Source organism: Petaurus breviceps, unplaced genomic scaffold (genome assembly GCF_028583685.1).
Source record: "Petaurus breviceps papuanus isolate PSGF00001 unplaced genomic scaffold, PetGlider_PUasm1.0 126, whole genome shotgun sequence".
Classification (NCBI taxonomy): Eukaryota; Metazoa; Chordata; class Mammalia; order Diprotodontia; family Petauridae; genus Petaurus; species Petaurus breviceps.
In genome coordinates this window covers 64004971-64031794 of record NW_027185655.1, presented here as the reverse complement: position 1 = coordinate 64031794, position 26824 = coordinate 64004971, and the positions used below count along the sequence as shown (strand labels likewise).

Sequence of the window (26824 nt, the reverse complement as noted above, 5' to 3'; positions counted from 1 at the left end):
AAATTCCAAAAGATGTTTTCTAATGGTTTTCGAGATGGTCACACATTTCAGGAGTATGTTTTCTACCAGCATTTAGAAACTAATCCAGATTATATTTTAATATTGGACTCCTTTCCTCCTCTTTATAGAATCCGCCTCTTAACCCCATTTCTAGGAACTATCAGCACCATAGATGCCCACTGATTCATGATAAAACCTCACAAGATGAAATGCAGATCTGTGTAACTCTGTGGTTTCTTCATGCCTGTGGAATAAAATGACATTCTTTGGTTTGGTATTTTAAGTTTTTAACTATCTGGCTCCTGCTTACTTTTGGAGGTGTACTCCTTTGGAATACATATTACTCCATATCACACACTGTGTTCCAAGCATTGGTAAGTAGGCATATTGGCCAACTTTCTATAGCTTGACATGCCATGCCCCTAGCTTTCTGACTTTGCACAGTATCTCCCAAGGGTGAACTTAAGTCAGTTCGAAGCCTGAACTTCTGGTCAAATTTTCATCATAAGTAGTTAGACCTCAGAAACTGGCAAATGTTACCAAATAAGGACTTGATCTTTTTGTTTTGTCGATTATCTAGTTTTAAGAAAATAATGGAGAAATTATTGATAATGCAGATTAAATGTAAAAGTTTGTCATGGGTACATAGTTTTTTTGGTTTGTTTAAGGAGAGCTGGTTGTTAAACATTTACCAACACACCATTACTATCCTGCATCTCTCGAATATACTCTCTCCTCACTTCTACCTCAAAGAAACCCTGGTTTCCTCCAAAATTCCCTTAAGGTGCAAAATACCGCAAAAAGCCTACCCAGATCCATTTTTACCCCTAACTACTAATGTCCTCCCCTGGGAAATTACTTTGTAATGCCTGTTGTATCTATTTTGTCTTTACACATATAATGATAATAGCTAACATTAACATAATGCTTACTATGTGTCAGCCTCTGTGCTAAGAACTTTTAAATTATGATCTCGTTTTATCCTCACAACAACCCTGGGAGGCAGATGCTATTTTTATCCCCTTTTTACAGTTCAGGAAACTGAGGCAAACAGAAGCTCAGTGACTTACTCAGGGCCACACAGCTTCAATTTCCAACTCTTCATGATCCCATTTAGGGTTTTCTTGGCAAAGATACCAAAACAATTGCCATTTCCTTCTCTAGCTCATTTTACAGAAAAGGAAGCTGAGAATAAACAGGATTCAGTGACTTCTTTAAAGTCACACAGCTACTAAGTGTCTGAGGCCAAGTTTGAACTCATAAAGAGGAATCTTCCTGACTCCAGCCCTGGCACTCTATACCACATACACAGTTAGTGAGTGGATTTGAACTCAGATCTCCTTGATTTTGGCCCTAGACTCTATCCTCAGCACCATTCGTAGCTGCTCCTATATATTTGTTACTTAACCTCTTCCATATAAATAAGCTTCTTGGGGGGCAAAAATGTTTCATTTTTTAATTTTCATATACCCATTCCCTAGGCTGCGTACTTACGATAGGCAATTAATAAAAGCTTATTGAATTGAATATAGCAGCGCTTTGGTTAAGACACGTGGTGTTTTTTTCCCAACTGGTGAACAACAACCCTTTTATCAGACTCAAAGTGAGCACTGTATAAGCTATCATTGAGACTTCATTCCGCATAGTGATGAACTTGGTGATCAAGCCTTGAGATTTCTTTCTATTGCTTTTTGACATCTAGGGAGATGTACGTGGATAGAGCTGACAAAGTCTTCTCCCTCAAGTCCAAATGTGATTGAAGAGGCCACTCTGTGAGGAGCAATCCCTACCTAACAGATTTTATTAGGAATTTGACCTTTGGGTAATGACAAAACCTATTTCTACAGAGTTTGCCACTGTTTGACTGTCATCATAATTCAGTGGAGTATTTTTGTTCAAACTTTGCTTACCTTTGATTGCCTCATCCTAGCAAAGTCCATCTGTTGCTGTCATTTCACAGCTGACGGTCCTTGGGGTGTAGCATTGCTTCAAACTACGCTTCATTGGAATCAAAGATAACTTGGAACACCTACAGAGTGCATTTCAAACTAACAATGTGTTGGAAAGTGGGCAGGAATCAGAGGGGAAAACCTGCCCCTGCTTTGTATCTGTAAGAAGCATTGCTTTCAGGAAGCTATTGTGAAATACAGGCAACCTGATTTGGTAGCTCTGTGATTTTATCATTGTGGGAAGCTCCAGGGGAAGATTTCTTTTATCAATGCAAATTGACATGTTTACTGCAGACTGGGATAAAGAGGGGTTAAGTGATTTGCCCAGGATCACAGAGCCAGCATCTAGGTGTAAGAGGCTGGACTTGAACCCAGGTTGTCCTGGCTCCAAGGTCAGCTCAGTTCTCCATCTACTTACTACATCATGCTGTTCCTCCAGCTTCAGAAGAAAAGGGAAGGTGTGGAATGTGGCTAAAAAGATGGTTTCAGAGAAAGAGATGACAGTTTTAGTGTTAGAATGACAGGTTTTTTTTTTCTTTTTTCTTCTCCCTTTTTTCCTTCCTTTCCCCTTTCTTCCTCTCTCCCTCCTTCCTTCCTTCCTTCCTACCTTCTTTTCCTTTTTTTTTTCACAGGAGAGAGCACAGCTACCAATAGCAGAAATGAATTTTTCTTTATTATTCTTTAACAAATCTTTCAATTTCTTCTTTCTTTTCTAAAGCTTTAGTGCTATCTTTTCTTTTAACATTACATTCATCTACAGATATAACCCTCCTGCCACCTCCCCCCAGCAAAGAAAATAACAATTAAGTAAAACCAACCCACACCATCTAGGCTTTATATTTATATTTCTAGCTCCCAGCGCAGTTCCAGACACATAGTAGGTGTATAATAAGTACATACTACCTGATTGATATGACAGCTTATGTAACATCTCAGATCTTTAATCACCTACCTCTTCAACAAAAGAAAGGAAGAATATTAGCCTAAAGAATTTCAGATCTGATCAAGAGGACTTTAAATTGAAAATGGAGGGTTTCAGGAGGGAGAAAGCTGCTCACAGTAATAGAGAAATTAGGAAGAAAGGAAACTGTGTGGGAAAAGATAATGTTTTGGACACGTGGCATTTAAAAGTTCTATAGGACAGACAGTTCAAGATGTCCATGACTCACTTGGAGGTGCAAGATTGGAAATTAGAAAAAAGATTAGGTGAGGAAAAGCAGATTTTTAGAATCAATATCAGAGAGATGGTAATTGAATTCAAGTAAGCACATGAGAGGCTGCTAGGTGGCAAAGTAGATAGAGAGCTGGGTCTGGAATCAGGAAGACTCAGCTTCTTGAATTCAAATCTGACTTCAGACTCTTACTAGTTGTGTGACCCTGGGCAAGTCATTTAACCCTGTTTGCCACAGTTCCTCATCTGTAAAATGAACTGGAGAAGAAAATGCCAAACCACTCCAGCATCTCAGCCAAGAAAACCCTAAATTAGGTCACAAAGAGTTGGACAGGACTGAACAACAAAAGCTCATGAGATCAGCAAGTGAAATAATATTGGAGGACAGGAAAAAAGGACTCAGGAAAAAGCCATTGTGCAGAGAAAATTTCTGCATGTATTCTCTAAGCTGAATCAGGAAGCAGAAAGCCTGGAAAGTCTTGGCCATGTAGGCTAACTTTTCTTAAAAAGCAACGAAGTTATTCTTAAGACTTGATTGTTCTGGGAACTGAGGTTTAAACAGGTAATGTCCCTTCCTGGTTGCTTAAGATAATAAAAACCTACTGCAAAAGTAGTTAAAGTTCCTCAGGCTTGATGGACTCCCCACTATTGTTTGTCTTTGTTGTCCAAGAGGACCAAAGACTTTGCATGCATTGGATTTAAATGAGACAGAGTTCTCAAAGTCATCATGCTCACTCTCTTCCAGAGTCACTGAAGTCCAGTAGCAAGACAAAAGTCAAGATGACTGCCAAAGTCCTGGGATGCAGTGGATGACTTTGGCCTTTCTAAATTAAGGTCTTTCCCAGGTCTCAGTTTGTCTGAGGCAACACCCATTCAATAACTAAGGCCTAGGCATGTGACCCTGGGCAAGTCACTTAACCCCCTTTGCCCTCAGTACTCCCCACTGCAATGCAAGTCAATAAACTCTCCTGACTGGATGCATCTCCATGGGCCACTGGAAGGTGATGGGGACCACATCCAGATGATCCAACACCATAGCCTTACTACACATCCTTTTAATGCTATTGTTGAGTAAGATGATTTTTTTATATCCTTTACAAGGAAGGGTACACTGAAGCTGGCTTGTACTGGCTCCCAAGAGCTGATTGTTAAAATTTCAGTGTGAGCATTTATACCTCAGAAATTGGAAAAAGACTGCAAATCAGGGCTTGATTTATTGTTTTATTGATTGTCTAGACTTAGGAGAATGATGGAGAAAATGTTAACAAGGCAGATGAAGCTTTAAAGTGTGCCAGACATATTTTTTTTCTTCCCAGAGAACCAGTTGTTAAATTTTTATCATTGTACTCCTGTCTACAAGTGTCTCATTTTGTTCCAATTCTGTGCCCAAACCACTGAACTGGGCTGAGTGAAAGATACCTATAAAATCTTGCACTTATATTTCAAAACTCACCTGGGGAAAACATAAGAAGCAATAGTTCACATGACAAAGACCTGGGGATTTTAACGGATTGCAAGTTTAATATCTATCAATAGTGTTACACCTCAGCCAAAAAACCCTCATGCCAATTTGACTATGTAAGCATATAAAATTCAGTGCAAGGCATGCAGATTACATTCTGGCTATACTCTCTCCAGAGTTTTGTATTCACTTCTGGCCAACCCATTTTACAAAGGACATTGGTAATGAGGTATATTCACAGTAGAACCACTGAGATGGTGAAAGGGATTTAACTGATGACACATGAGGATTGGTTGAAGGAAATGGAAATATTTATCTTCAACAAGGGAAGGCTAAGAGGAAACAATAGAGAATAATACCAAAAGATTTGAAAAGTTCAGAATGTTGCTAGGGGTTTCATATTGTTGTGCCTACCCCCAGAAGGAAGAGCTAAGAGCTAAAAGTTAATCCAAGGCACTCTCTGGCTCCTTCTAAGGTTATTAACCTGTGGTCTGTGCACTTGATTTAAAGAAACATATTTTGGTAAATGCATTTCGACATAATTACTTACCTCTATAATCCTATGTATTTTATTTTATGTATTTAAAAGCATTATTCTGAGAATAGGTCCATAAGATTTATAAGACTGCCCAAGGTTAAGGAAACATTCTTTTTCCAAAGCAGAATGACCTAATTTATGTGTTGGTAAGTGGCCCTTCACTGGAGTTCCTCAGGGGAGGTTGGGCAACTGCTTGTTCCATATATTGTCATATCTGTGCCTAAGCAGAAATACCCTGTTTTATTTGCTTTGGAAAGTCTCTCAAAACCTGAGTCTGTTTCTACAGACATATTGTTAGCACAAATGTTTTAGTTCCCTGCATTAGGCCATAATGTAATAATGAATGAGTACTTTCCCTTTTGGTTTTCCACCTGGGGCAAATCAGCCAAAAAAGTCAGACATACAAGGGTCTTCTAGGAAAGAATTCTGCCTCCAGGGATGTCTAGGTAGTGCAGTGAGCAGAGCACCAGTCCTGAAGTCAGGAGGACCAGAGTTCAAATGTGACCTCAGACCTTGTGACCTTGGGCAAGTCATTTAACCCCCAATTGCCCTGCCTTCCCCCCTCCAAAAAAAAAAAAAAGAATTCTGGCTCCATAAGATTGTATGCATGGCATAGAGCAGTCTGGTATAAGAAAAAAAAAATGTGCTTATTTGGTATTAACTTTGGTGAGGGGACACCAAATTCAAACCTAACATCAGGCATGAGCTAACCATGTCACCCTGGTAGGGTCACTTACACTTTCTAAACCTTACTTTCCTCATCTATATAATGACAATTATACTCACTTCAACTTATTTCACTTAAGCTGTTGCGAGTATCAAATGAGAAAATATTTAAGCACTGGGCAAACCTTAAAGTCCTATAGGAATGTCAGTTATTATTACTGTTGTTATAACTATTTTATTTTTATTATTAATACTGTATTTTAAAATCACTAATTCTTGGTCCTTCCATAACTACTATATTCCTAACAGTGCCACATAGAGTTGTCTCCTTAACTCTTCTCATTTCTCTTCTGTGAAGCTACGAGGCTTATTATTATTTTTTTTATTGTGGGAAATTGCAATAAACTCTTGATTTTGCCACATTAACTTCTAAAAATGCTGTCTTACTGCCTTGGATCCAATTTTCTTTCTTGAAGAAAAAAGTACTTGATTATTCTGCTGAAATTATCCCTTCTTGAGGTTTCAGAGACTATATTGCCTTCTCATTTTTCACTAAGTTGTTTAAGATATGCAGAATTTAATAGTTTCAGTCTATAAATTCAGGAATTGGGATATTTAAAGGCCTCCCTAGTCTTAGCTTTGCATATACTAATCACAAAGATTATGAAATCTGCCTAGGGAGGGTACATTTAATATTCATTTTCCTTCTAAATCCAAGTGTTCCTTGGACTGCATACTGTACTTTTTGCAAACCCTTTGGCAAGATTAGGCCTGTATAATTAACTAGCACTGTGGAATATGTGGTGCATTGAGATTATTACCCTTTAGAAAAGCCCTATTCCAATACTTCATCATGACAGAAGTGATCCTGGATTTTCAGAGGTTATGGCAGCAGAGCACAAGTCCTGGCCTTTTCTCAGGCTTTCTGTACTTGACCTCTCTGTCATGTCTGACCCCATAACCACCTCCTTGGATACTTTCTCTTCTTCTATCTCTAGGTTCTTCTCCTACCTCTCTGACCACCTCTTTTAATTGTCCTTGGCTGGTTCATTATCCGTATGCTGCCCTCTTACTGTGGCTATTTTCCAGGGTTTTGTTCTCAGTTCTCTTCTCTTTCTAGGCTCCTCTCTCTTTGTGATTTCATCAACTCCAATTTCATCAACTGGATTTATGAAGACTCTCAAGTCTATATATTCAGTCCTTAACTCTTTCCTGAACTCCCTACGTGCTCCATAGACTGGGCGCTGGATATCTTTTCCTACATGTTCCCTAGGTATGTCAAACTCAAAATGTCAAGACCAGAACTCATTCTCCCCACCCCAAGCTTTAGGGAGATAATTCCCGTCTACAAATTCCTGGAAAACTTCATGAATTTATGAAAACATCCTTCCTCCCTTATAAAACAAAGAATTGGGTTCATTATTTATCATTCATTTTTATCTTCAGTTTCCTTGTTTGTAAAATGAAGATTATAATAGCACTTATCTCACAGGGTTGTTTCGAAGATAAAATGAGATAACATATAGAAAGAGGTTTGCAAACCTTAGAGGACTATATAAGTGGTGGTAGTATTGCTGTCATTACTATTATTGTCACTGTTATTATTATTATATTGCTAAAGGCTAATTCTTTTGCTTTAAGAGAAAAGTGGAAAGTATCCAAGTGGAGAGTTAGGATACTTTAGAATTTGTTCTTTTTTTTTTTTTCTGAGATAAGCAGTGAAAGGAACATGTGGAAAAAGCATTAAAACAGGATACTTGTTTTCTTTCCTAATTCATAATTTTGTGAGGGATTTTCCTACATTTTTCCTACTTTATTATTTATTTTTGCCTAATGCAAATAATGACATTCTTGAAGACACATGGCATGTCTGTTTACATATGTTGAACAGAACCTAGTGAATTTTTAAAATTCAACTTTATTTTTTTTCAGTAAAAATCTGCCTCCTTTTCCTCCTTTACTGAGAAAGAAAGAAAAACAAAACCTCTGCTATAAACACATATAGTCAGGCAAAACAAATTCTTTCCATGACTGTGTGTGCATGTGTGTGTACATATATATATATATACATATATATATATGTATACATATTTTTTTCTCTATATACACATATACACACATTCCATTTCTCTTCATATGAAGGGAATTTACATATATATTATATATGTATACACATACATTGCATTTCTTTTCATTGCCAAATCTAACGGGCTTTTCTCAAATTTTCAGCCCTTTTGATCTCTCTGCAGTATTTGACATTGTTGATCTCTCCCTACTCCTAGATTCTCATTCTCTTTGTACTGGTTTGCTGAAAACAATGTAAGGATGTCTCCTGCAGTGGCTAGTGGAAGGGAATTTCCTATACCCCAAAAAAATTAGAAATGGAATTTTCTAAGCTATTTAAAATGTTTCCAGATGAAGAATTTCAGTGAGTCTTGAACCAGTTTTTTTAATTATGAAAATGCAATTCCTTCCAATTAGTTTGTAAGAATAATTGATTGATGTAAGAGAAGATGGACATTTATTAATCAAATTTCAACAAAAACTTTCATATAAATGGTGAATGAGGTAGAAAAATTACTATCATGATAGTAATAGTAATAACTGCAGCCAATGGTGTCCTCCATTTGGATCTACCAATCTTTGTGAAGGATCTTTTTATTTTTTTTTATTTTTTGGAGGGCAATTGGGGTTAAGTAACTTGCCCAGGGTTACACGACTAGTTTTTCTGTATGGGCGTTAAGTGTCTTGAGGCAGGAACCAATGCTTTACTCACTTCGCCACCTAACCGCCCCTTAAAGAGAAAATGATTAAAACCAAGTATTAAAATAAATTGAACTTAGAACTAGACTTTCTAATCACTATATTACAAAGTATTAAACCAAGACTTTTAAAAATTAATAGTTGATCACACTATTCTACAAAAAAAAGTTTTTGTAGAATTAATGAATTAATCACTAATGAACAAAATATTTTATTATTTCATCTTTAACTCAAACTTTTAAATTTCTTTTATGCAAATGGTGTTATATACTCATTAGTAGAATAATATAAGTATATAAGTTCTAAATAATTAAATATGTTAATGTCTGTGATTGAAAATTTTTGATGATGGGGAGTATAATAAAAAATATTTGAAGCCCATTGGTTTAAATAGTCACTCATAGTAAAACATTTTAAAAATTCTTTACTTTAAATATTAGCTTGAGTATTGAGTAGAGTAAGGTTGTGTAGTCAGGAAAAAAGTAGGAATAAATCCCCTCTCATACTAGTTATGTAGCAATAAACAAGTCACTTAATCTCTTTGAAGTTCAGTTTTCTAATTTATAAAAATGGGAGTAAAAATAACAACATCTCCTCATAGAGTTGTTGTAAGGTTCAACTAAGATATGTATAGAAATACTTTCCAGACTTTAAATTGCCATATAAATAAATATTATTAATTGTAATAGTTTTGAGGCTATGGCTTTAGTTTCTTGCTAATTCTCTGGGGTTTTCTAAGTACATCATCATGGCATCTGCCAACAGAGATATTTTTCCTGTCTTTTTTTGATACTTATTACTTTAGTTTCATTCTTGTCTTGTCAGAGCTAATATTTTTAGGATGACATTAATAGGGGGCAGAAGGGTATCCTTATTTTATTTATCTCTGTGCTGCGATGGTGTTATGCATTCATAAGAATGTTTGTTCCATAGGAAAATGGAAGTGACAGCTTGAAAACTCAAGGGTGACAATTCTGTCTTGTTTTAGCCCCAGAAAAGAGCCACAGACAAGCAATAGACACTGAGGATAGTTTCACCTATAAAACAAAGGAAGTTTTGCACTCCAGCCCTTGATGTTTTATGTAACCTTGTTAGATTATACTTAGTGTCTAGAGGTAAAGTTCTTTTCCTGTTGGTGAAGCCTCTGTAACTTGTGAATTTCCATAGATATGTGGAACAAAAATAACCAGCTTGAGAGGTTCCTACCTTTGGGATTTACTTCCTACTACAAAGGTGTCAAACTAATGTCTGTTATAAAGCATTTTATTACATGTTGGATAGTCTGATGCTTAAGTTTCTCTTAATGTGAAGAAGTAGGGGGCTGTTTAGTAAATACAATGCAAAACACCTGCACATAATGGCCACTAATGATAGTTTCCTAGATCCAGAGCTCAAGTTGTGGGGAGTTGAGTGTGGATGAATGCCATTTTCCTCTTGTTAAACTGATTCAGTTAATTTATATGAGAGAGAGCAGAAATTAAAGAAATCTCCCCCATTCGAAGTGCTTGTCTTCCCTTCTGGGAACCTGCCCGAAGCCCATGAAGAAGAGTGCAGTTTCATCACCTGTAACAGATTAAAACCCAGGATGCCACATGACGACATTATAGGTTTGTGGTTTGTTTTGTTTTGAAATCTTCCTAAGTGGTGTGATTCAACACTCACTTTCCCATTAAATCCCAGGTACCCTGAGGTCCTGTCCTCTCGTTGCTTTTAAAATTTTTCCTAAAATTATGTGGGAAGGAGGAAGAAATACTGAATATTTTAATATTAATTTGATTTCATTCATTTGATGACATTTGTATTTGACACTTATGCATTAATAGAGCTTTGAAATTATGCTTTAAAGCACATCCAAACACGTTGAACTGTAATTTGTCAATTTTTCCTTTGTGATAGAAGCAAACAGAAATTCCAAGTTACAGCTGTAGCTTGAAGTACATTTTGTGGATCCAATGTGATTTTTGGATGTTTCATAGAGAAAAAAAAGTATAATGAATATAAAGATTGGGGTGGGGGAGTATGAGAGGCAACACGACTATGAGAAAGAAGATTACCTGGGAAGTTGCTTAAGGACAAAACCAGGAACACCTGTGGCAGCAAGCACCCCAGGCATCCTCAGGGTTGCTGCCCACACAGGTTCTTGGATCTGCTTTGTTAAAGGAAAGCAACTCAAAATGGGTTAACAAGCTTACTTTAATCAGTCAAACATATATCGTTTACCTTGTTCAGGGGAAAGAGGTCAGCACCCCAAACTTCAAAGTATACAGACAGAATTATCAAGACAGAGAAACAGATCAAGTAGACAGATTTCCAAACTGTCCAACCATTACATCCATACCCAATCAACATCTAGGTTTCAACATCTGGATTTTTCAAAGGGGGGGGGGGGCGCGCTCTGGACAACGGCTTCCCAGAATCCATATCAAATCACAGAACACTTCTCAAAGTGAGCCCCAAAACAAAGCCTCACATCAAGGCTTATATAGCCTTCTCCTGGCTTAGAGAATGTAACAACCTTTTGGACCCATTGGCCAATCAAAAAGTATCTACTGAAAAACAAGCCTCCAATCCCAGGCTCCTGGTGCACTTTAGCCTAGGGGCAGGGAAGATCTTTAAATTTACATTCCCATTACAACACCTGATCTTCTTATGTTCCTGGAGCCATTATTCCCCTCAATCTCTTTCAAAACAAATTCATCACCTCCTTTTCCAAACCTTGTTCTTCTTCTAAAATTTCATATTTCTGTTCAGTCGCTACTATCTGCCTTATAACCCCAGGTGCATATAATCTTGGAGTCATTCTTGACTGTTCCCTTTTTCTCACCCCACATACTCAATCACTGGCCAAGTTCTATCAATTTTATTGCCATAACAACTCTCACATCCCTTCCCCTTATCTCCATTTGCAAGAACACCCAGCCCTCTTAATCTCTTGCTCAGACTATGGTAACAGCCCCCTAACCGGTATCCTTGCTCCCATCTCTCCCTTTTCCAATCCATCTTTCACCCAGCTGCTAAAATAATATTCCTGAGGCATAGATCTGACCGTACCCTCCTCCTATTAAAAAATGTTTAGTGGTTTCCTATTATTTATTGCCACTAGGATAAAACGCAATCTTATCCATCTGTTATTTAAGGCCTTCTACAACCTGGTTCCAACCTACCTTTTCTGCCTTATTTCACATTACATGGGCTTATTGGAGGGGTTATGTCATTTAAAATTTTTTATCCCCAAGGCTCCATACAGTTTTTGGAATATAATAGGCACTTAATAAATACTTGCTGATTGACTGACTGATGTATTTTATGTTCTAGCCAAAGGGGACTACTAGCTGTTTCCCAAACTCCTCATTCCATCCATCTCCCACCTATATACTTCTACAAAAGCCTTGAAAGGATACTGTCCTCATTTGTGTTTCTCAGAATCTGTATCTTTCATCCAGGCTCAAGGCATGTTCTATCTTATCTGTGAAGCCTTTTATAATTCTTTTATTTTTACCTTGTATGGGATGCCTTATATATCTTAATGCAGTTTTAAGTTATTAAAGACATATTCATTCTATAACTTTATTTAGCATTTATCTTACAGAGTTGTGGTGAAGCCCTGTTGAAATAATATCTGTAAAGAACTTTGTAGACCTTAACTATATAAAAGTTTAGCTATTATTAGTATAATTATTGTTGTTGTTTTTGTTATTCATCTGGATGTTTATATCCCATGGTAGAAATTAAGGTCTTTGATGGTGGGGATCAGGCTGCTTCTATTGTATTGTATTATAATATGTTGTATATTATATTATATCAACATATCATATCACATCACTTCATATCATATCCCTAGCAGTGACAACTACAACCAGGTCCTAAATTTGATTACAAATCCTGGACCAGTGGGTCTTTAAGGTTCCTTTCATGTCTAACATAGTCTTAGATTTAGAACCAGAAGGGACCTTACAGCTCAGTTAGTCTATTCTTTTTGCCTTACAGATGAGGAAACCAAGACCCAGAGCTAAATGATTTGTCCCTTAGATTTGAAGTGAGAATTAAAGGAAGGGAGGTAGGTTGGAGGAGCTTACTCTGTCAAAGGGGAGAAGAGAAATCTTAGTGTAGTGTCAAATCAATTCTTCTTTCAACATGTGGCAAACATGTCCTAGAGGACAAAGAATAACAAAAATTATTGAAGTACTTAGCTCTGAATGAAACCACCCAATTTTGGACTGCTAGCCCTTTTCTTCATCATTAAAAAAAAAGTATCAATACTGCCTGATTTTCAAATTTAAATTTATCATCCAAAGCTCATAGCTCGTGTGCTCTTACTCTGAACATGCTACAGCATGCACTGAATCTGAAACGTGTCACACAGCATATATAAATGAGTATTATATGGTAATGAACTGTTCACCAATCTCTAAAGAGGTATAATGATTTACAAAACTGCAGGGGTCAGCCATTAAGAATTGTGGAACCCTACTATCCATTTCCTACATGCAATGGTTTTAAGAACTTTGGCAGAGCCCATCATCTGGCAAAGCCACCTGAAAACAGGAAGGAATACTGGTCTTAGGGACAGAAGAGGGTAGTCTAAAGCCTCATTTCTTTGCAGTGGTGGAAAGAACACCAAGGTCAGAGACCCTAATCAAATTCTTGAGCCTCTCTGAGCCTCGATTTTCTCTTTTGTAAAATGGGGATCATACTGGCAGTAATTTGTAAAATGGGGAAAATATTCACATATATCTGCTTTGCAAGGTGACTGTGGGGAAAGCATGAAATGCTTTATAGATGAGTCTCCAGCACCCTGAGGCTTTAAAACCTTCTTACTGCTTTGAAAAGTTTTTTGTATATGAAACGTCCATTCAGGATCATGTCGCCTTTCTGAGGTTGAGGCTAAATTGGGGGGGGGGGGGGGTGGTATATATATATATATATATATATATATATATATATATATATATATATAGCTGTTTAATTTGACTTGTCCTGACTGTTTCTCTCTTGCCCTACACAGAAACCTGCTTTTGAACAAAGAAAGTCTAGGATACGGAGAGAAAAATAGCACCGGATTCCAGGAGCAGAAGACCTGAGCTGGGAGCCTGTGTTTTTAACTCCTAAGAGATCTTGAGCAGGTACTTGATTTCTCCTCACATAGACTCCTGGAGCATAAAAGAATCAATGAGATGATCTAGTCCAAATCCTTTATTTCACAGATGAGGAAACTGAGGCCTAAAGGCATTTGCCCAGTTACATAAGTAAGTAGTAAGCTGCAGAGGGTGGTACGAACCCAGTATCTATTTCCTCCATTATATCGCTGTTTGTACACAGTTATCTCTCCCATGGGATGGTGAGCGCTTTTCTTTACACGTCTGGTGTTTAGCGTAGTGCCTGACACGTCTCAGGCTCTTAATAAGTGTTTACTGACAGGCTGACAAATCCCACAGTCTTTCCAAAGCTCCGTAACCTTTCTAAAGTCCTTTCCTTCTCTACACAGCGATTCCATGACTCTAAGGGACAGGTAGAAGCAGGAAGGAAAGACAGTGGAATTGCACTATCAGCCTATCCCCTGCAAGACCGCCACGCTGGGGTCACGCCCACTTGATCCCCCTCTCCTCCGGGCCAATAGTGCCCGAGGGCGGGGATGGGTCAGAGCCGCAGAGCCTGCCGGTTGGATTGAAGCTCCTTTGGCCCCTCCTAAGCAGACTCCGGAGCAGAAGCTTTGGGGCGGAGCAGAGGGCGCGGGAGATTTGACTAAGAAGCGCGGGCAGGTTCCTGGGCAGGCACAGCTGGCCAGCCCTGGTAGCTTTCTCCAGGTGCCCGGCTGCGCAGCTGGGGAGGAGAGCCAACTCGGGCGATGGTGGAAGGGCCAGGATGCGCACTGAATGCAGAGAAAATCCGGGCCCGGGTGCGCCCAGGTCAGACGGTGACCAGTGTACGAGGAAGCGCGTTGCATCCACCCCGGGCACCAGGGCCTCCGGCAGCTTGCCCCGGGGCACCTGCATCCTCTTCCTGGGTAAGCTAACCCTGCTTCCATGAGGTTGAAGAGGGAGAACCGTAAATTTAGGGTTAGAAGAGACATTTGAGCCCCTTTGAGTCCTGCCCCTCCTTCATTTTACAGAGGAAACTGAGGCCTGTAAAGTAACTAAAGTAATCCCCCAGGTAGTAATAGGCAGAATCAATATTTGAACCCAGGTCCTTTGGCTTCAAAGCAAACTTTCTTCCCCCTACTCTCCTAAAAGGAGAAAGTGGAAGTAAAGGGCCAACCTTGCCTAAAGTGGCCTCTTTTTCTAACCGGATCTCCCTGGGGCCTGAGCGCGCTGCTGCCGGCAAGTTCCCACAAGCCTGAATTTGCTAAACCCGATCCTTTCGGCACGCCCAGTTTTCAGTGTTTGCTGTTGTTACTACTGTTGCGGAGGGGAACCAGCCCCAGTCTTGTTTGTTCCTAAAGCTGTTCCGGAAATTCAGTCTCCTGTTGAACTTTCCTGCTCTGCTTGGCAGCCAAAGCGCCTTCATTTGTGTGTAGTGAACAGTTCCTCAGCCTCCAGCATCTTCTGCAGATTTATCTCCGGGGCTTAACGTGTGGTCTTCCTGGCAAGATCATAGTTTTAAGTGAGGAGGGCTCTTTGGGGGAGGGAGGGGTCCATCCAGTTCATCCCTTTCATCTTGCAGTTAATGAAAATGAAGCCCACAGAGTTTAAGTGGTTGCCATAGTCACACAGGTTACAAAGGTCACAGTCAGGATTTGAACTGAGGTCCTCCGATGGCAAAAGCGGAGAGAGTTCTTTCCACAGTACCAGGTTGTTGGGGTTTAAACCCAGGGACGCCAAAAACTGTTGCGATTTAATGATGTGTGGTGGTGGAACCGTCTCAAAGAATTCAAAGTCAGACCACCTCTAATCCAAGTGTAGGCATTTATTGAGATAGACACCTCTCATGAAGTTGTCTAAGTTCCAAGAGGAACCAGCAACTTTAGAGAAAGCAAGATGGATTTTTATAGGCTAAAGATGCAATTACACAACAGAAATAAATACATAGAATAGAGGAATATCATTAATATTTAAAAGGCAGGAGGAGTTTGTTAAGGGATTAGGTAATGGAGGAAGGGTCCCATCTATGGTTCAGTGCTTAAACGTTCTGGTCATTCTGCTCTTCAATTGGCTAGCTTTTGAGGGCGGCCTGTCTTGGGCTAGATGGATGATGTGATTGTGAATGAATACAATAACACACCTGTTTCTGTGGGAATGGGTCTGGGGGCAGTGACCAGGTAGAGGCAGTAACTAGGTTCCCGTCACATGGACACACCTGATGTTTCTGTGGGAACTAAAAGTTCAGGGACACACCTGTTGTTCCATTGAGGCATATAAAAAGAAGTTAGGACATTGCGGTGGCGGGGAGGGGAGTAGGTAGGTGTAGTGGGCCTGCTGTTCACTAGGGCCTGGCCTATAATGAAGTTAGAATATTGGGGCTGGGGGCAGCTTTATTAGGATCCTATCAAGGTGTTTTATTTCATAGATTATGAGAGTCAGAATGGGCCTTAGACAGTATCCTCAAATTGCCTTGTATTTCTTTTGGCATAGTTTTGTTTAAGCTTATAAATGCCCTCTTTAACAGTAGCATTTGAACTCCTTGAGGACTGCTTCGTTTTGTCTTAGGATACTCTGCATCCAACACAGTTCTGATGCATTTTGGATATTTCATTAATGCTCTTTAACTGATTGTTCTAATGGGAACTGATGAGTGATAGGGTCAGGATTCCTCCTGAAGACCTTTCTTGTATAGCCACAAAGAGAGTAGAAGGGTCTTTGAGATGGCATAGGATCATTTGCAGGTGGAGAAACTGAGGCAGAGAAAAAGGAAGATCACAGGGTTGAGGAGTATGGTATAGTGTAAAAAACAATTAGAAGACCTGAAGCATCAGAGTGGGCCTCAGTTTCCTCATCTATAACATTAGCAAGTTAGAGGATGATCTCTGAGGTTCCCTTCAGCTATAACTGTGATTCTGTGAAGCCTTGGAAACAGTGGGTTATTTCTCTGCTGTCTTCCTCCCCTTTTTAAGTTGATAGATATACTTCCTTTGAAGCTTTCAACTATAATTTCCCTTTTCTGCCTCCCTTAATGTTCCACAACTCTACAACTGATATATATTTCACACCTAATATGTAACATTTCAAATGCATACCAGAGGCTTAGTTCAATTTTCCACTCATCACAATTTTGCATTCTAATAAATATCTCTGGGGACTTCTACTTCCCTGAAGAGAAGTGAGCGTCTTATTTATTTATTTATTTTTAATTTGCCTTAACACAGCTATTACTTCTGGCTTTGTGATGCTCTAGCATTCATTGAAAATGAGGGGGGCATTCCTTTGGTAAGAATTTAGACTCTGTTCTCAAAAGATTCAGTTTGAGCCATCCTGCAGAAGAGCCCCCAGGAGGTATGGCTTGTTGAGTGTTACTGGATAGCTTTCACATTGTAGTATACATTAATTCTGACCGCAGAACTTTCATTTTTACCCTCAAAGGGAAAGGAAAGCAGCCAAACATGAAAGCTAGCATATCTTCCCTCCTCCCCACCCCAGTTTTAAAGAAATTCATTCAACAAATATTTATTGACCACCAATTATGTTCCATGTACTAAGGAATCTGCCAAGAATCTCAAGAAGTCAGTCTACTGGCTTCCCTGACTCCCTTCAAGTCCTACTTTCTACAAGAAGCTTTTCTAATTTCCTCTTAATGCTAGCACTTTCCCTCTGTTGACTTTCTCCAGTTTATCCTGTCTATAACTTGTACATAGTTTGCATCTTATCTCCCCCACTAACTCCAGGAGGAGAGACAGTCTTTTGCATTGCTTTGCCTCTTCTAGCATTTTGAGGTGCCTGGCACATAAGTAGGTACTTGATAAATACTTGTTGACTGACTGATTAGTCCTAAAGAAATAGAATAAGCTTTGCATCTTTAACTTTTTTTCTTTTTTGAGGGGGAGGCTAGCCTTAACGGGAATGTTAATGGTAGAGCTGAAAAATAATCTGTTAAATGATGAAAAACCTAGGAGAATTGAAATGACTTGTCCAGGGACATGATTTCAGAGCTTGAAGGGACTTAACAGGTGAGTCTAGTTCAAACTCTTCATTTTACAATCGTGAAAACTGAGGTCCAGAGGATTGAAATGATTTGCCCAAGGTCATATTGGAAATAAATGACAGAAGCAGGTTTGAAATTAGGTTTTCTGACGGAAGTGGCAGATCCAGAACTCCTGACCTAGGTCTTTTTACTGTAATTAATGATAGCTAGCATTTATATAGAATTTAAGGTTTACCAAGCACTCTACCTCCTTTTGTCCTTACAACAATCATAAGAGGTAGATGCTATTTTCCATTTTACATATGGGGAACTGAGGCAGGCAGCAGTTAAGTGATTTGCCCAGGGTCACACCAGCTAAGACATGCCTGAGGCTGGATTTGCACTCTGGTCTTCCTAATTCCAGAGCCAGTACTCTGTCCACTGCTCTCTAGTGTTTTGTTCTCTGCACGATCATCGAGTTTCCTTCCTGTGAGTGATCTGTATACTTTAAGATCCTGCTTTTGGTTTGGTCATAAGAGCCTTGATTTAAAGCTGGGGAAGACCTTAGAAATCATCTTGTCCAACTCTGATTTTTTAGATGAGAAAACTGAGCCCCTGTCCCTTCCTGTTTATCAATCAGAAACAATTTGTTAACTGTATATTCTATTGCAGGCATTATGCCAAGCATGGATAATGCAAAGAAAAAGCAGGAATAGCCCTTGTCCTTAAAGAACTTACATTCTGTTGGAGGAAGGAGGGCAGGAAGGGGTGTGTGTGTGTGTGTGTGTGTGTGTGTGTGTGTGTGTGTGTGTGTGTGTGTGTGTGTGTAGCTGGAAGGTAGCCTTAGAGAGGATGGCACTAGCTTCTTTCTGGGAACTGACAAAGCTCTCCTGGGGAGGAAGGATTTGACTCAAGTCTTATTTTGAATTGAGCTTTGAGAGGGAGAGAATTGGGCATGGGATGTAATCAGTCCCAAGATACTAAGACAGGATGCACTGTTCTGAAGAACAGCAAGTTGTCCTACAAGGCCGAACTGAGTAGAGAGGATTGTTGTTAATAAAAGACTGTTGAAACTGTTAAAAGGAATGTTAAAAGACTAGAATATAGGAAGGAGCCATATTTTGAAAGACTTTAAATGCCAATTGGAGTTTATATTTGAGACTAGAGGATGCTAGGTAATAATTGGAATATATTGGAGGGAGGGACAACATCTCAGGCCTTGTTTTAGTAACATCACCTTGGCATCAGAGTGGAGGATGGATTGGAATAGAGAGAGTTGAGGCAGGGAGACCAACTAAGGACAATGCTGTAACCCAGGTGAGGGGGATGGAATGTGATATGTGCAAGAGACTCTACAAAGGAAATATTACAGGATTAGGCAACTGATCATTTATGTGGGGTGAGCAAGGAAGAGGAATCAAGGGTGACACCAAGACTATGTACCTGAGTGACTGGAAGGATGGCAATACCCTCAACAGAAAAGGGGGACGTTCAGAAGGTTGAAGGGGTTTGGGGCAAAGATAATGAATTCTCTTTACACATGATGAGTTTGAGATGTCTATGGGATATCCATTTTGATATGTCTAGTAGTCAATTGGTAATGTTGGACTAGAGCTTAGGAGACAGACTAGTTCTGGATAAAAATGTCTAGGAATCATCTCCATTGAGATGATGAGCAAACCCATACATATATTCATGTTTATGGATTGAATCAATATTTTTTTCCTCCTAAATTCTGATTTCTAAACAAAATGAGAACTAATCTTTCAAATCAACAACCATGTTAATTGCTAGGGAAAACAGATAAAAATGAAACAATCTGTTCTCAAAGAGTTTATGGTCTACTGGAGTGAAGGAGAGGCATGTGCAATAAGGACGGAGAGACTGTAGACATTGTGGTTAAGAGGTTTGCTTGTTTTTCACGTTGTCTCCCTTTGTAAAAAGTAAGCAAGATCCTTTCATTGTATCCCCAACACTTAACATAGGGATTGGAATATAATAAGCATTTTATAAATACTTGTTGACTGCCTGACTATATAGGAAACCATTGGAGTTTGGGTTGTTTTTTTTTTTTTTTTTTTGTGGGGGGGGGGGGGGGTGCGTTGAAGGTAGTGGCTAATCAAAACTCTCTCCTATGAAGATTATTGTCATCTATGTGAAGACTATATTAGAGTGGGGAGAGACTAGTGACTTGGAGAACCTGAAGAGATTTTTGTGTGGCTATTAACATTTTGCATTTCCTCCTTCAAAAATTATCTGCTGTGTCCTTTGACCGATTTTCCATTGGATAGTGCATGTCACTCCTATAGAAATGACAAATTCCTTTTAAATTCTAGATGTCAGATCATAATCCTTTTCAACAGAGGACCTCTCCTCCTTCCGAGAAAACTGAGGCCATTCAGCATGAACTCCCTCTCCTTCCCTTCTTTTTCAGAATCCCTTTAAACTGTCAGTCCCCGATTCTATCTCCCTTTCCCCCAGTATCTGACAATGACATGCCCTTTCTCCACGAAAAGGCCAGTCCTTCTACTTGTATGCTTGATCTTGCTTCTCTTATTCCCTTGGTTTTTTCCCCGTCATCCTTTTGTTTTTTTACACAATATTCTCCAATCTTCACCCTCTCTTTATCTTTTGTTTCCTTTCCTGCTGTCTTAAGAAATGCCCAAATCTTCCCAATCAGTACACAGCCTTCCACAAATCTCAAAGCCCCCTTAAGCTATTGTCCTCTATCTCTCTTCCCTTTTACAAATTCCTAGAAAAATCTACCTACACTTGGTGCCTACCTTGCTCTCTCATTGTCTCCTAAATTGTCTGTAATTTGGCTTCTGACTCCAGATCATTTCAGCTGAAACTGTTCTCGCTCACATCACCAGTGATCTCTAACTTGCCACATCTGGCTGCCTTCTCTTCAGTCTTCATCCTTCTGGGCCTTTATGCTACATTTGACTCAACACCACTTCTTCTCCTGAATATTCTCTTTTCTCTGAGTTTTCTTAATTCTTTTCTCTCCTGGTTTTTCTCCTGCTTGATCCTTCCTCTTCAATTTCCATTTTAGCTCATTTATACCCTAACTAGGGTAGGGGGCAGCTAGGTGTCATAGTAGATAGAGTGCTAGGCTTGGAGTCAGGAAAACTAATCTCCCTAAGTTAAAATCTGTCTTCATAAGCTTACTACCCGGTGACCCTGGGCAAGTCACTTAACCCTCTTTGTTTTAGTTTCCTCATCCGTCAAATGAACTGGAGAAGGAAATGGCAAACCACTCCATTATCTTTGCCAAGAAAATCCCAGATGGGAAACACTACTGAAATGACTGAACAACAACACCCTAATTGTAGATATTCTCAAAACTCTGTTGTGGATGCCAGTGAATAGAGCACTAGCCCTGGAGTCAGGAGGACCTGAGTTCAGATTTGGCCTCAGACACTTAACATAAAAACTAGTCATGTGACCTTGGGCAAGTCACTTCCCCGATTGCCCTCCAAAAAGCAAAAAAAAAAAAATATGCAGTTTTCTCTGCAATTTCTTTCTGGGTAACCTCAGCAATTGCCATGGGTTTAGCTGTCTTCTCTTTACCAGTGATTCACAGATCACTGTAGCCAGCCCTGGTCTGTCTCCTGACTACTAGTCAGCATCACCTACCAAACATTTCAAACTGGATGCCCTAAAGATATCTCAAATGCAGTGCGTTTTATGTTTTAAATTGGCTCTTTCCCCCCTAAATCTCCTCTTCTAAACTTTCCTGTTTTTGTTGGCAGCACTACAATTCTTCTGAGCCCCCAAGTTTTTTTGTTTGTTTGTTTATTTTATTTTTTTTGCTTTTTTGGAGGGGGGAAAGCAGGGCAATTGTGGTTCAGTGACTTGCCTGAGGTCACATGGCTAGTTTTGTATTAAGTTTCTGAGGCTGGATTTGAACTCAGGTCCTCCTGATTCCAGGGCCAGTGCTCTATTCACTGCGCCACCTACCTGTTTTTAAGTTTTTAACTTAAGTTTTTAACATTAGCCATGCTGTACTCCCCAATCTTCCTCATCCACCTATTGAACAGTTGCTTCGTCTTGACCATGTCAAACTTGAACATCTTTCACAACTCAGATCTTATCATTACTCATAGTAACTAGGACCTCACTACCATTCACCAGACAGTTTCAGTGGCTTCCTAATTCATCTCCCTGCCTCAAGTCTTTCCTCCATTGTAGTCTATCCTCCATTCTGCTGTCCAAGAGATCTTCTTTAAGCCCAGAGTTGGCTGTCATTCATCTACTTTTTAAAAATTAAATTACATTTCTTTAAATTAACAAAACTATTTTCTCTTCTTCCCATTTCACATTAAAAAATACACCCCAGGGGCGGCTAGGTGGTGCAGTGAGTAGAGCATCGGCCCTCAAGTCAGGAGAACCTGAGTTCAAATGTGGCCTCTGACACTTAACACAAAAAGTAGCCGTGTGACCATGGGCAAGTCACTTAACCCCAATTGCCCTCCAAAGAGCAAAAAAAAAACCCCAAAAAACAACACCCCAAAATATTCTAACAACTATGCATAATCAGCAAAGCAAACTCCCCCATTTAGCCATGTCCAAAAAATTGTGTCTCATTCTGCAAACTTAGTTGGTTACATTTGTATTCTGGAAATGAGTCCCTTGTCAGAGAAACTTGCTGCAGTTGGGGCACACTTTACTACTAAATGAACTCCACTATCTGGCTCCCTATTGCCTCTAGGATGAACTATAGACCAGGCTGTTTGTCAAGGAACAATTCAGTTCTTTCTACATGTGTATGTAATGTTTCATGACCATACTCCTTCACCCCACCTCTTTAACAAAAGAATGGCAGAGAAATTTCTCATCCTTTCTCTGGGGCCACGCTTTGGAGGCCTGTGCTTTCAGAATATCAGTTTTAGCAGCTGAGCTGATGATGAATTGGAGAGGGAGGAGACTAGAGGTCAGGAAGCCAATTATGAGGCTTTTCCTCATAATTGGTGTTGGGGGTTTATTCACTATTGTTTAGTTACAGGCTATTATCCTGCCAGGAAGATTCCATTCATTTGTGTGAGATGATTGTACAAGAAAGCAGCACAACCTGGTACTCAGGCCTTACCTATGATTACTCAGCTATTATGTCACTTGTAATGTGTTAATGAGGTAGCCCAAAGAAGTCAAAGCCCACAAACAAGAGGAAATAAACCGAAATGGTGCTGGGAGGGACTTAGCTGAGGAAATAAGAAGTGATTAATGCATTGGGAAAGATAACAAACTAGGATGGATCACAGAAGTTAAAACTGTAAATCTATTTCTCTTTTAAAAATTATATCTTAGGACAAATGTTCAGGTAAAATCTCTGAACAATCTCAGTACAGTCTTAAATATTTGTTCTCTGACTTTTCATTTTCTGGTCCTTCTAATCTGAAGGATAATCTTTGGTAAAATATAATGAATGGAAAGATGTTTTTGTGGAAAGATGAACTTTGAAACATGTTAAGTTTTATCTACTTCAGGCAAGATCATGTTAGTGTAATAGATAGTAAGTATTTGCTGTGTGGTAATTGCTGGAGGTACAAAGAAATGCAAGAGACAATCTATTCCTTGGAGGAGACAACATGGCAAACAGACATGTGCAAACGAGCTACATATAGCATAAATAGGAACTTATCAACAGGCAGAAGCAATTAGAATTAAGAGGGATTGGGAAAGGCTTCCTGTAGAAGGTGAGACTTTGGTGGTGTTGAAGGAATCCAGGGAAGCCAGGAGGTGTCATTGAAGAGGGAGAGCATTCCTAGCATGGGAAACAGCTGCCAAAAACATCTAGAACCAAGTGTCTGATTCAAGGAATAGCTAAAAGGCCAGTGTCGCTAGATAAAAGGATTGCTTGGCAGGGCATAAGGGACATGAAGACTAAAAGGGGAGGGGAGGTGTAATGTAATGCCAAGGAAAGGCAACTTCCCAGGTTCAAAATACCAGCATAGGTGCTCTCTATTTTATTCAGTAACAAACCCAGAACAGAGAAGATCAAAACATGACATCATTCAAAATACAGCATTTACTAAGTGTGATTAAATCATCTCCAAGGCCTACCCCACCCCAGGACTTTCCAATCATTCAATCAATTACAAAGTCTCTGTTCCAAATACTTCTCCACCCCTAGGCTATACCTTAATTAAGTCCACCACAAAGCCCCTCTTCTCAAATGGAGATTAGTTTCCAAACATAAGTAAAATACATTCATTTGCTCAACCATAGAACACAAAAAGGTCAAAAGTTCCCCACCCCTGGATCACAATTGAATCTACCCCAGAGTTACATCAAGTTTAAACACAGCACTTAATACCCAAATGGAGGTCTTTTCTTCATCTTGACACGAGGCAAGTTCTCAGCAATCTTAGTTCCTGGGGAGACAAGGCTTAGCAAAGCCACAAGATACATTGCCAGTCCCTTCATGAATTTATCCTCTGTCTGTAGAACAGTCCTAGAACCCCTGAACACATTAGCAAAGCCCTCTCCCAGGATTTCTGTAAACATACAACAAGAAAATCCTTCTTCAGGGCTTCTGAACCAACAGAAAGGCTCCCAGACCCCTGCAACAACAGCACTGTCCTTCACCAGTGGACAGTATTCATTCTGTCTGCCGGACAGTCTCCAGACCCCTGCAACAACAGTACTGTCCCTCACCAGTGGACAGTATTCACTCTCTGTCTGCAGGACAGTCTCAGGCCTTCTTAACCAAATGCCAGGTTCCAGGACTTCTTCAACAGGACAGTCTTTCACCAGTGGACAAATCTGGCAAAATAACATCAAAACAGACAGACAAAGTACCAGCAAAACAGCCATGTCTCCTCAGTCCTTGGCAGCTCAGGGGGCAGGTCTCAAAGGTCCAGGGCAATTCAAAGCGGCCACCAGCAATCTCTTAGTCTCTCCCTCTACACGAGGTGCTGCTTCCAAAAGAAGTTCCGCCTCTCTCTTGTCTCTCCAAATCTACGTCACCAGCTCCTCCCAGTCAGGACTTTCTTTTCACATCAAAAAGTCCATCCCACAGGTGGGATTAACAAGCTCTGGGTTTTAATACAATCAATTTGAAAACCAAGCCAATACAGGGGAATCTTTAATTGCCATTACTATCACAGGAGGCCAGGGCTTTGAATGCCAAACAGGATTTTAAATTTGATCCTGGAGCTAATAGGTAACCATTGGAGTTTTGGAGAAGGACAGTGACTTAGTCAGTCTAGGAAAATCACTTTGTAGCTGAATGGAAAATAGACTGGAGTGGTTAGAGGTTTGTGACAGACCAACCAGTAGAATATTTTAATAGTCCAGGTGTAAGGTGATTAGGGAGTGTACTAGGGTGGTAGCAATGTTGAAGAGAGATGCTGCAAAGGTGAAATCAATCAGCCTTGGGAACAGATTGGATAGGATGGAGGGGAGAGAGAGGAGGGGGAGGGGAAGGAAGAGGAGAGAGAGAGAGAGAGAGATATGGAGTGGAAGAATGGTGATGCCCTCTACTAATAGTGAAGTTTGGAAGGGGACAGGATTTTTGGGGAAAAGATAATGACTTCAATTCTGGACGCATTGAGTTTGAGATGTCCAGATGGCAAATGGAGATATGAGACTGGAAGTTTGCAGACAGGTTGGGGCTGGTTAAGTAGGTTTGAGAGTCAAATGAATACTTGAATCCGTGGGAGCTGATGAGATCACCAAATGAAGTAGTATAAAGGGACAAGAGAAGACCCTGGACAGAGCCTTGTGGGACACCCGTGATTAGGAGTGACGTGGATAAAGATCCAGCAAAGAAGCTAAAACAGAGTAGTCAGATGGGTAGGAGGAGAACCAGGAGAAAGAATATAAGTAGTGTCATGAAAAGCTAGGAAGAAGAGACTATGGGGAGAAGAGAGTAATCACCAATGTCAAAGGCTGCAGAGAGGTCAAGAAGCATGAGACAGATCCCATGCTTTCTAGGTATTTGTGACAGAAAGCTGAAGATGCTGAAAGGTTTCTGCCATATATTTGGAACATTTATTATTCCACGGAGCAGCATTTAAAACATACTTAAGGAAACCACATAATATGTTCCTCATACCAATTGCACGAGGCAATTGAAGCCTAAACTACAAAAAGCATCCTAAGAAACGTTTGTTTAACTTTGGAGTAAGAAAAAAATAATAACATGGTGCAAGAAAAGAAACTGAGTTATTAGTAATTATCAGTAGATTTCTAGTTCTCTATTTTCTATATAACATGGAATCTTAGCTTTGAATCAATGAAATTAGAAAAACTTGATAACTATATTTCAACATAATCAGTTTTCTTTGTAATCCTATGTATAGTCTTTTATGCAATTAAAATATTCAAATCAATAAACATTTATTGCATATTTACACTAGGAACTGGGCTAAATTTGGGGAATATAAATGCTAGGAAAAAGGAAGAGTGTTTGCTTTTGAGTGCATATCCTAATGAGGGAAGATAATATATAAAAGAAGGCTGAAAAACATGAATTCTGGAAAGGTGACCGGAGGCTTCACCAGACTGCCAAAAGGGTTCATGGTGTCCAAAAATGTTAAGAACCCTTGTCATAAAGTATATCTCTTCAGTGTAATTAAAAATAATTTATATATATATATATTCCACCTGACAGGATATATTCATATAATAACTCAACTTTATTTTTATTACACACCAGTATGAAAGCATTAGCCATGTAAGGAGTACCTTAACTCGTATTCTATGAGCTTGGAGCTACAGTACTTATATGGATAGCAATGTAAGCACATTTTGTAAAACTTTTGGATTTTGCAGAAACCTTATGGCAAGAAACAATTCTAGAATATCAATGAAACACATCTATAACTAATGAGCTGTGAAAAATCATTCTTCCAGTTTCATTTAGCATCACAGAATTTTAACACTGGAAGGGGACCTTAGAGATGATTGAGTCCTATCCCTTCATTTTACAGATGAGGAAACTGATTTTGCCTTGCTTGAAACACATTCCCTTCACGTAGCCTTCTTAAAATACAACCAAAAACAATTAACCTACAAGGTAATGCTCAAAGATATAATATAATCAAGGAATTATTGACTTCAAAAAATAATGAAACAAAGCCTAAGTAATATTTTTCAGGCCGTATAAAAAAAGATAGCTGTCTAGAAATATTTCTGCCAAAGGGCAAAGTATAGATAAATTGGATAAATGCACCACCCATTTAATTCACTTAGTTGTGATTGGACAGCTAAGTGGC

At 39.4% G+C, this 26824-nt stretch overlaps 1 protein-coding gene and 1 long non-coding RNA gene across 3 annotated transcripts in view; both read left to right on the top strand.

Annotated features, from left to right (window-relative positions):
• The window catches only part of LOC138170402 (uncharacterized), a 464830-nt gene that overhangs the window by 351666 nt on the left and 86340 nt on the right, over positions 1–26824 (top strand). The window lies entirely within an intron of this gene.
• Positions 14210–26824, top strand: part of NEIL3 (nei like DNA glycosylase 3) — a 72887-nt gene continuing 60272 nt past the window's right edge. Inside the window, exon 1 of one of the 2 annotated variants that reach the window (XM_069096594.1) lies at positions 14210–14553. In XM_069096594.1, coding sequence (XP_068952695.1) covers positions 14395–14553 — 159 coding nt within the window. In that variant the 5' untranslated portion in view covers positions 14210–14394. The remainder of the gene's footprint in view (positions 14554–26824) is intronic. The other variant, XM_069096601.1, reaches the window with a different exon arrangement.